Source organism: Alligator sinensis, unplaced genomic scaffold (assembly GCF_000455745.1).
Source record: "Alligator sinensis unplaced genomic scaffold, ASM45574v1 scaffold1451_1, whole genome shotgun sequence".
Taxonomy (NCBI): Eukaryota; Metazoa; Chordata; order Crocodylia; family Alligatoridae; genus Alligator; species Alligator sinensis.
The window spans coordinates 297323-309086 of NW_005842351.1; the positions used below are offsets into that span (position 1 = coordinate 297323).

At 42.5% G+C, this 11764-nt stretch overlaps 1 protein-coding gene across 1 annotated transcript in view; it reads right to left on the bottom strand.

Moving 5' to 3' along the window:
* SNX24 (sorting nexin 24) overlaps nucleotides 1-11764 on the bottom strand; it is a 134128-nt gene that overhangs the window by 47989 nt on the left and 74375 nt on the right. Inside the window, exon 3 of the mRNA XM_025210470.1 lies at nucleotides 2037-2141. Coding sequence (XP_025066255.1) covers nucleotides 2037-2141 — 105 coding nt within the window. The remainder of the gene's footprint in view (nucleotides 1-2036; nucleotides 2142-11764) is intronic.

Sequence of the window (11764 nt, forward strand, 5' to 3'; positions counted from 1 at the left end):
TATTACTGACTATGTGTGTGCGAGAATGTAAGTTAATTAACTCTTCCAGTTACAAGCTGGGTGCAACTCTCCAGTAGAGGGAGATATTCTCTTTATAGTTTCCCAGCAATTAAAGAATGATAATTTTACCCCTAATTCCATCCTAATAAAAAACAGCCACCCCAAAATATAAATAAATGTCAAGGCTCAGGAATAATATTTTGTTATGGGTAATTTTAAATGGATGATATTTTATACATAAGTTCACAGTGTGTATACTGATGGATACGCTTATATAGTAAGTACTGTGTAGTAATAGTTACAGTAGATTATACTATGACTTTTTCCATAGAAATAATTAACAGAAAGGTTCCATTAGGTCTAGAAATATGAATGCCTTCAAAAAGTGAAACTTGCTGCATCCACAGAACTAACAGTCATTCCTTAGTTGCTTTTGACAATACAACACACAAAAAGAAAAAAAAAAAAGAAAATGTTTCTGCATAAGAGTAAATATGATTAAATAAACCTAAGAGTCTTGTCAGAACCCATTAATTAGATGCCTATAGCACAGAGGAGAATTGGTATAGCCCAGAGGAGAATTGGTATAGCCCAGAGGAGAAATGACATAGCCCAGAGGAAAATTCCATGGGTTCGATACATATGGCATAGTTTTGCTGTCAATCATTCTAGTGGCAGTAACTAGGTCATGGAGGAAAATTCCGCTATGCCTGAACCCAGTAACCAAGTGCTACAGTAGTGGAAAATTACAGTTTAGAAAAAAGTTCCCGCCACTCATGTGCAAATTCACATTATTATTGGCCAGTTTTAAATTATTCCTACGTGGCGACCAGCGATTCGCTTGCTAGCTGTATAAGAGGTTGAAGCAGTTTCCGCCCAAGTTGGAGAACTCCACACACACCTCGTGGAGAACTCTGAGTACACTGTGGAGCCTAGCAAACTCCATGCATGTTTCAGAGCGAACTTAGCGGCCTGATCAACCACTAAGGACTCCCCGTCACCGACCCAAGGGGGCCTAGCACACCCCCACCCGAGACGTAAGACGACTGCCGGCCCGAACACCCCGAACACATTTGCAGACCGACCAAACGAACTTTGTAATTTCTGCCCGACCCAAGTTTGTTTACAACCGTAATCGAAGCAAGCTTCTGACCTGCACTGTACGAGCAGTGTAAGTAAACAATCTTTTGTTCAATCAAAACACTTGAGTACCTGATTCCACTCCAAGCGTCACAAGTACCCGCCCGCCGACTAGGGCTCCTAAGGCCCCGAACCCCGCGCCGCGGTTCTCGGTGGCGACAAGTCTGTTTCCTATGAAACATTTATTCTGTTTTAAAATAATCTAAAACAGAACAAAGCATATGCAAATGTTCTGATCCAATCAATATTAAATACATATTAACCGTGAAACAAATCTCTAAGTTTTAAGTTAGTCTAAAACTAAATAAAAACAAAGTTTCAAAACTTTTTTGGGGGAGATACTCTAAAAATAAAGTCAGGTTCCTTTTCCCTGCAAATTTTTCTAAAATCTGGAAGAAATTTCAATAATCTGTCCAGGAGGCATTGTTCATTTTTTTTAGTAGAGAATGTTTTATGTGATACATGGATTGAAGCAGGAATTCCAGTGGTTAATGACTAGATAAGTAAATATTAGAACTAACAGCTAGCTTTCTTATAGCTCCTTGTATCATTAGATCTAATACCTTAGAAAGCAAAGTATCATTAGTCTCATTTTACAGATGAGAAAGTGAGGCACAGGAAAAGTATATGACTTTTTACCCAGTAGATCACTGGCAGAGTGAGAAACAGAACTCATTCTTCCAAGTCCCAGTCCCTTGTTCAAACTATTAAAGTCTGTTGACCAACTTGACTTGTAGCTGTTGACAAAGGGTAACTTCTAGCTCCTTATAATGGAGCCGAGACTTAAACTAACAATTAACTATTTTGATCTGAAGTGTTTAAACTACTCCAGATACTGCAAATCAATTCTGAAAATGAACGCACCTCCTTCATGCATGCTGTTGAAAGAGACTCACCTGTAAATATAATTCCAAACCTTGTCGCCGCTGCTCCAGGACCTTAGGGACCCAGTTCCTTACATGCTTTGAGGGGATTTCTGGAGTTCTGATAAACTTCTTGAGCTTCAGGTGAACAACAAAAAAACAAATGAAAAAAATGAACGTGTAAACACTCTAGTACTGTAAACGGCATTCATACTGAAGGTAAGAGCAAATAAGAAAAAACAGCCCATCACATTTTTTGATTATTTAACAAAAACCTTACAGAGGATGAATGAGCTGACTTTATTATATCTCTTCAAATACACAGGCTGCAGATCAAAAGTTACCTTAATTGTTAGCTGAACTGAGCTATTGGAGAAGAGTTTTAATCAAATGTTAGCTTAACTGACTTATTGGGGAAGAGGAATCAAAGTGATAAACTTATGGAACAAAGGCTCTAAAACAGTGGTACTCAACCTTCTGGCCCCAATGGACTGGATGAGTGGCATGGGCCCAGTCTGTGGGCTCAATCCTATAAGAGGTACTTGGCCTGGGCCCACATGCTTGAAAGAGCCCTTTATGCCAGATCTGGCTATGCAATGTAGTGACCCTGTGTGCCTGCCCAGTGGTATGCTGGTGCAATCTAGAACACAGGACCATGTCATCCAGCCTGTGGGATCCAGAAATTCAACATCAGGGGAGCTGCCATTAGTGCTCCCCTACTGCCAAATTTTTGGATCCATGGGGAGACCACAGGCTAGATGACACAGCTCCTTAGCCTAGATTTGGCCTGTGGACCAGAGGTTGAACGCCCCTGCTCTGAATAAACAAGAGCAGTTAGGTGATTTTAACACTTCAGCACTCAACACTTGCATGTTCTGGCAAAATGGTTATTTGAATATTGCTTAGTGGAACCTAGAGTCTATATTCCTTACCAATCCTTTAACAAAGCTCTTCGTCGTAACCTTCCGTTCTGAACACTGCCTCACTTAGGGGCAGATCCTGTAAAGTCCTTAGTACTCTCCAAGTCCCATTGATTGGCACCTTATAGGGTTAGGCCCTAAGAAGTCTGCAAATTACTACACAGGTGGACAACCACTGAACTGGGACTTGAGATGTGAAGTCCTGTCCCTGGTACAGACTTCTTGTCTGATTTTGGGAAAGTCAGAGCATGTCTACACTGCCTCCTTGTCAAGAGTAGCACCACCACTTAGCATCACACACAGTGACTTTAAAAGGAGTGGGCAGCAGCTGTTATTCTGTAACTGTTATGTGTGCATGATCCTGTAGCATAACAAAAAGCATAACAAAACCGCATCAACTTTGACCCTGCTTCATCCTGCTTCTGCAGCAGTTGCCTCTCCCTTTTTGAAGCCACTCAAAGTACACATTCATCCATACCCCAAACCTGACAATCAGGCACAGCTGATAGCTTAGAGGGGTCCTAAAAGAATCCATCCAATCACAGCTCTAAGTCATCCACTCTGCCTAATAGCCAGGCTTGAACATGGCATTATTTTTAGCAATGGTTCAAGGCTTGACAGGCAAGCGTTACAGACATGGCCTTGCTTAACCTACCACTATCTCAGGCTGTGGATTCACAGATGTTTAGGGTGTTGATAGACATAATTCTTAAACTATTTTAAATGCTGTTTGGACCATAAGTGTCTGGACGTACAAGTTAGTTTAGAATGGTTAAACCTCCTAGAATGTTTCAAAAGTATACCTGGATTATTGGCATTATTGTCAAACAGTCTTTCTTGAACTAGTTCTGTGTTACGTACACACACTAAGCCTTCTGAGCATCTTTATACATGCTCCAGAGGTGGAGGGGAGGGTCTAATTAGAGTGGCTCTTAGGAGCTGCTCTAATTAAAGCATCTGCTGTGTCTTGTGTATTCAGCATCCCATGCTTCAAAATGGTGGTGGGGGCACTAACTAAAACTCACCAAACAAGCTTTAGTTAAAGCACCTCCCCGCTATCATTTTGAAGCACTAGGATGATGAATACACAAGATCCTGAGGCTGCTGGAGCATGCCAATTAGTACACTCCAGCAGACTTGGTTAGTCAAGCCTGCTCCAGCATGCTATACTTACAGTGCCACTGTTGGACCAGGCGTCCCACAGGTCTACAGGCACAATCTGTGACTAGTCAGTCCTCCAGGCATCCCACAGTGCACTTCTCCTACTCCCTCTGCAACCCCTACCTAGCAACTGGTTACTCTAGTATGCAGCCTGTACTGCCTGTGTGTAACCCATGCTGTCCCAGGCTGATTTGGATTTGGAGGAACAGGATGGTCAGATGCATAGGAGGGGTAACACTGTTTCTGGGTTCCTGAGGTGCTGGGTGCTCTGGGGAGCTACCCAATGCCTCTGTAGCTTTTAAACAGCACTTTTCCCCAGCCTGCTTGTCAGTTTCATTCCATGGGTGGCAACTGACCAAGCTTCGGGGCATCCTGCCAGGCTGATCTGAGCTGAGGAGGGAGTAGCAGCTAGATGGCTAGAGGGGGTACTCCTACTTCTGCATTTCTGGGGGACTGCCCAAGATCTCTGCAGCTTTGAAACTGTACTTTCCCCCAAGCCAATAGGGTCAATTTTATCCCATTCCCAGCAATTGACTTAGAAACAGAAGCAGCCAACTTGACCATCTTGCCTTTCCACCCAAAATTAGCCTGGGATACCCCAAAGCCTGGACAATGCTATGAATGAAATTGATGAGCAGCTTGGGGGAAAATGCTGTTTAAAAGTGGGAGCACCCAGAATATCCAGCCCCCTGGGAACTCAGAAGCAGGGTCCAGGTACCTTCCCACCCCAAGGGAAAGTCTTCCTAAGGCAATAGCCTGAGCCAGAGACCCTGGACAGCCCCCTGGATCATTCAGTCCCCTATGAAGGGAGGAACAGGGGTCCAAGCACTTCCCAACCATCTGGCCACCACTTCACCCCCAAATCAGGCTATGATACACTGAGCCCTGGAAGGAATGTTAAAAAACCCTTTGAAATGGCTCAAAATGTTTCTGTATCCACCACCCTCAATTCCCCATTTGTAAAACTTCACTGGGGTTTTGTGTGGTGTTCAGCTATTGCCCGAACAAAAAAAGGTAAGGAAACAAACTGACTGCCACTAAAGTAAAAATTTTAGAATAAATTTAAAGATTTTGTGGGGGGGGGGGGGGGGGGGACAGAGAACAGACAAACAAAAGTAATGGAGAAAAAAAGCAGATAAACATTAAGTAGAACATAATGTGCAATAAATTATAAAAAGGGAGTAGCAACACTGCTATACAAGCTATCCCTAAGCATATTTTTAACATAATTTCTATAATACCTATACAGCAGAGATCAGAAGTGCAACAAAAGTTATACCAGATAATAGCAGAATTTCTTCCACAGGAAAATATATAAAATACCCTTTTCCAATAACAACCAAAATACTTACATTTTTTTTCTCAGTACTAAAAAGCAAAATAACAACTGGAATGGATTCCATTGCATTTTAATAGAAGGTTACATTACACACTCTTTGTGCTGGATATCGCCTCTGAGTAAATGTGAAGACAGAAAGGCAAGGAAAGAAACTCAAAATTGACTTTGACATGCATGCCCACAGGGGTTTAAGAATTTACATTTCATTTTTGAGCTTCCTGAGATGTCACTATAGCAAAAATCAGTGCTAGCATATAAACATCTTGGTGATCATAAGTTATGAAGTTTCTACAAGAAAATCTCAATCACTATAGAAACATTTTGCAATTAGCTTATTTCATAAACATAGCAGGTCACAATTAAATGTTTCCCAGTTCTACCAGACTACTACCAAGTGATCTTAAAGTCACGGTAAAAAACCCCATCTTTTCCTTTAAATTTGCCAAGAATTCAAAGACGCTATCATCATAGCTGTTGGGATCCATGACAGATCTTGTAGGTGAGTAATGAATTGCTCTAGATGAAGAGAGACAAACCTGAAACAATACAAGCTTCCAGTAGGGCTTAGCTGCTTACAAGATAAATACTCTAAGGCTGACACTTCAACTGATGATTAACAATCCTTTTTGCTCTCTCACACTTATACAACCGATGCAATCAACAAAGACAGGTAAAAGTGTGTACCACAACTGTGTATGTATGTGCCTATTGCATATAAATACAGAAACCTAAATCATTACAACATATTCATATTTTATTAAATTATCCTTATATTGATATGCAAATGAATATTATATAAGATCTATGTTTGTATGTTACTCAAGTAGTCCCTAAAACTGTTAGATAATGTCTGAAGCTAAATGTATACATTTAATGATTTTTTTATCTGAGGATAATTTTTTAAATATTTTAACTGACTTCCGGACCATTTGATTTTTCCTTTATTAATATATATATATATATCTATCAATCAGTTTCTGTGGCAGTCAGGAAAGACAGGTCAAATTATAAAAGAAAATAATCACTTTCCAATGTGTGATGGGACAAGAGAATTATACAAAATATTTTTTTTTAATCAGTTTGAATTTATAAATACTCTTTCTAGTTGACACTGCCAGTTGGAATTTTAAGTATTTTTCTGGACTCATGATTAATAATAATGTCATGCATTTCTAATCTCTTTGGTACCCAACCAATGAAGCCAAATAGTCTAAAGAATAAATACCATATTTTCTCGTATACGAGATTACCCCAAAGAAGACATGCACCTTATTTTTGGGCAGGCAGAACGAAGAAAAATATATTTTTTCTAGGATTACAATTGCAGAAAGCAGGGACAGAGCCTAATCTTCAGCTTACTTTCTCTTTCCTGCCCAAACAAAACCTGTAACTCTAATTGCATCTAAAAACTGGTTTCCGTGGATAAATCTATGAATTTGAAAAGAGAAAAAGAAAAGCAATCTGCGGGGCTGTGAAACAGAAGAAGAGAGACCAGGAATAGCTAGCAGACAGCAAATTTACCAGGAGAAAAGTTAGCTTGAATACTGGAACATCAAGACCATTAAGAAAGAGAGACAGTCTTTAGCACCTATGGGGTAAAAAACACTGAACCATTAAGTCAACTGTCTCCCTCAGCTGCTTAAATAGAAGTGCTATTAGAGCTGCCTAGAGGAGCAGGAATCAAAGCATGGTGCTTCTATTCTGAACAGAAAATCATGTTTCCCACTTGAGACACCCCCCCTCAATTTCAAAGAGCTGATTTTGGGGGAAAAGATGCATGGGGTATGTAAGTAAATAAGGTATGTAAGCATTAGAAATGTTTTAGATATACAGCTCTAAAAATTAGCTATTTGAAACTAATGAAGATTTTAGGCAGAAGGCAAGGCAGGCTGGCACCAAAGGCTGCGTCCCCATGAGTGGGAACGTGTGGTTTGTAGTACCTCAAAGCCTTTTGAGGCTCCATGAAACGCACGCAGTGCTCATGATTCTGTTTGCCACGCTGCATTTTTGCAGTGGTGGCAAAATTAGACACCAGGAAATCCTGGTATCTAAAAAACCCGCAGCAGAAAAAAATGGGCTGGCACACATGGCTGCAGCGTGTGCTGCCTGAAACTGGAGCCTGGCTGGCCAGAACCAGGCTCCAACTACCAGCCAGGCTCCACATCCCTGGATCCCCACTGTGCAGCTCAGGGAGGCCCCAGGTAAGACTGTTGGGGCCAGCCCAGGTGCTGGCTCCAGCCTCCTCTACCCCACCCAGGGCAATGTGCCACACACCAGAGTGCACGTGCAGAGGTGTGCCCGGGGACAACTAGCAGCGGCAAAAATATGTGCTGCTGCTAGCTGTCTTTGGAACAAATAAACAATATTTTCACTGGTGTTCTGAATAAAGATTATCCTATCTGCAACTGGTAATGGAGACCTTCCCCCACACAATGCTGGAATGGCATTGTTTTACAGAATAAATAGGAAAATTCTCCTTTTCTAGGCACACTACTTCTATTTGGCTCTGGTCCATTATGGAAACATCATCAGGCCAGAATGCTTTGAGCTACTGGGTGCTTTTAAAAGGGTATTTTTCCCACAGCATTGGCTTCACAGGCTCAAAGACTAAAGTTTGTATTGTACCTTAAGATTTCTAGGTACATATTCTTCCCTAGTGATTATTATTTAAAAGGGAAATGGGGCTGGGGGCAAGAGCACCATAAAATGCTTGACTGATGTACTGAAAACAAACTGTTACATGGACACCAACACTGGAAGGCCACCATATGACATGCACATTGATTGTTTGCATTATAGAAAAGAAACTGTTTAATCAGATGGAATTACTTTAAAGAAGTCTTTCTGCAACAAAAATTGATTGAAAATGAAGTGAACATGCTACAATCTGTCACAACCCAAAGGTGTGATTTGATGTATGTGTGCTTCGGCACTGCTAAATTGTTCCTGCTAAATTGCAGCTTCTTTGCACGGTGGAGTTTTCTGCTGCAAAAGAGAACCCCAGTGCAAAGGAGTATTCCCGCCAATTTGTAGCTTTCCTTGCAGGGTGCATTTCTTTGTTGCAGCACAGAGATGCTCGTTGCAAAGAGTTCCCGCCATTTGTATGCTAATTCGAGCCCCATTATTGGTTCACGTGAAATTATGCACACGTGGCGGCTAGTGATTGGCTTGCTATCCGTATAAAAAGCTTGTGTGGTTTCCGCCCAAGTTGGAGGACTCCACGAACACCGGGAGGAGGAGACTTCACGCTGTGTGAAGATCTCTAAGCGCTGCGGAGCTTATTGAACCCAGCGCATTTCAAGCAGGCAACAGAGGTCTGATCAGCCTCTAGCCTCTCCCCATCGCCGATAGATTCCTAGACGTATCCCTTCCTGCACGCAAAGGAACCGGACCCACGAAGCCTAGCAAACTTCATGTGAGTGAGTGAGCAGAAGGACCCACGGAGCCTAGCAAACTTCGTGTGAGGTTATTCAGAGCTCTTTTCGGACGAGTACTTTCTTCGGTTGGCGCGACGGGCTCGCGGTTTAGAGCCTCCAACCGGATGGGCTAGAAGAGTGTTCACGGGAGGAACTCTAGTCCACCTCTTATCTTTCCTATCTGTAACCGCAACTCAAGAAAGCTGACCAGCCTACACCGCGACCACCTTGGGTGTAAGTAAATAATCTTTTCAATCAACCATTACGCCTCCATGACTGATTCTAGCTACAGCGTGTCATACCGCACCGCGGTCTTTTCCAACCCCGTGTACCCGGGCTACCGGCCACAGCCTGTGTACACACAAAGGCGGGGCCCCGGCTCGCACATGGAGACCCAGATAGGATCGGGAGAGAGCTCGCACATGGCGACCCAGGCGAGATCGGAAGTCGGCCCGCACACAATCCACTGGCTCTGCTTTAAAGGACCTGCAGAACCTGCAGGGAATGAAGTTGCTCTCAGTCTGCCTTTTTGGCAACTATAATTTTAAAAGGTATTAGCTTTTCTATGGAATAGCTGTCAAGGGAAGTAATTTAAATTGTGCCCTATATGATATTTATGACATAATTTTAAAAAGGTAGTAAGTCCTTAGTTTACGGGCCTACCAATAGTATCAGACAGGAATGAGAGTTTTATCTATGGATAGAGAACAGGAGGAAGAAATTTAAGAAAAGTAGAATCTATAGAATCTGTCCAAACCAAACTTTCTCAGACAGTGCTGAAGACTTGCTGGTGTCCATATAGAAAAGAAAAATACACTAATGCAGATTGAGATACTTCTATTTATTCTGGTATGAACAGAAGACATTAAAATTAGGCTAGGAAATGCCTAATATACTATTGCAGCAGAAAACTAAGGTTTGCATTAAGGTTTATGATAAACTGCTGAAGGGAAGAGAATGTGTTAGAAAGTGGTCTCAAAATGGAAGATGCTTGAACACATGAAAAGTTTATATAAATTGTGACAGGAAGAGACGTTAGTGTTTTCAGAGAAAATACTTAAAATTTGGCGAGATTTCCATCCTTTTGGGGATTTGGGAGAATACTTGATATTGGTTCTGACAGTTGATACTACTATAAGGAGTTAAAAAGTCAGTGTTCATAGAAGAACTATTAATACGCTGGCAACATACAATGGATATATTTATTCTGTAATGAATATAATAAGAAAATACAAGTCACTACTGTTAACGGTGCACTATTTAATCTGAATAGACAATGAGCAGATGAGGTATAGGATATAATGAAGGTAAGTAACTGAACAGTGAAGCATAAGACGTGCCTTGTTATAGTTGCACACTTTTAAGCTTATTTATTTTACTGCCATTTCTGGGGGAAGAGATGAAAAGACTATCAATCAAAAACAGCATTTTAAGAGAGAATTTGAAGAGAAGCCATGTTGGCATAAGGCTCCATATGAACAAGTCTAGAATGAGAGAAAGCACTGAATACTGTAGTTGCTCCCAAAAGTTGAGTAGAGCAGAGGGAAGTGAAAAATCTCAAAAGGCAGAAAGTTAGATGGGAACTAAATTGTGTAGGGACAAACTGGCAACTTCAGAAATTATAGTAAAATTAGGCAACTAAAACTGGAGGTTATGCATTACTACGTTTGGTAGAAGTAATTTTAGACATCTAGGCTAAATACAAACGGTCAAAAAGCGTGAAGCTGAATCAATTTAACCCTCAGTTTAGTCTAAGCTGTGGAGACTGAACCAAAAAGCAAGTGAACAGACATTAACTTTTGATTCTGGAAATGCAGCTACATGCCTGCAGTGGCCCAGGCCAAAAGCCAGGGGGTGCTAGAGCACTCCTCCCTGCTTGTCTGGAGCAGACTGCTTCAGACAAGACTAGCTTACCCACTCTGCGAGGAAGGTATACAGGGGAGATGTAAAGCGTCCTGGGATGCTGGAGGACTGCAAGTTAACTTGAATGTGGAAGGGATCTGGGACAGAAGTTCAATAAACTGATTTAACCTAAATCAGTTAAGTCTGATGCTACATTCATCCAGGCTTATCTTAAACTGGCTTCAGTGACTTTGGAAGCAGTTTATGGGCACAGACAGAAGTGCCAATTTTAGCCTCATCTGGCCACAGACAGCAGTTTATGGCCATGACCAAACACAAGTGCATGGCTGCAGACAATTTAAAAAATGGCTGATTGGGTGAAAATCTGACCGCACTTTGCATGAAGAGTCAGATGAAGACATTTCAAAATAGAGCATCTTCTGTAACTTCTGTCTGCATGGCATCAAGCTGTTTTCAGAATGGGAGGGGGGAAATGGAGCAGAGGGAATTCAGTTTGGGGTTTTTCAGCCCCTGCTGGAAGGTGGGGCAGGTGAACTGGAGCCCGCCCCCCATCTTGGAGGGCTCCAATACACCCACCCCAACCTCCAGAGCCACCTGGGGAACTCCTAGGATGAGCTCCCTCTCCTCCCTTTCCCCCCCTCCTATTCTGAAATAGCAACAGGCTGGGAGAAAGGAGGGGCTGCTACTAAGGGAAACTGGCTGCAGTCTCACAGCCAGCAGGTAGATTCCCCTCTTCCCTGGAACCAACAGTGAAATTCTGTTTGTTCCAGGAGATCATTTGTCCCAGGGGTGCCGGGGTTGCAGGAGAACCCCAACCCAAAATGGAAGGCAGCCCCAACTTACCATTAGCAGGGGCCGAAAGGAGTGAGAAACCGCCCACGCGGCTCGTCAGCCACATTCATATTCAGCTGGGGCTGGGTGATGTCAGCTGGAGATGCCACCCGGTGGAAACAAAAGGCGGCCCCAGAGGCACAGGAGGGCGGCTGGTGAGTGGAGACTCGACGGGGAAGCCCACACCCCGAGGGGCGCAGCCGCTGCGTCGGGCAGCCTGAGACGGCGGGG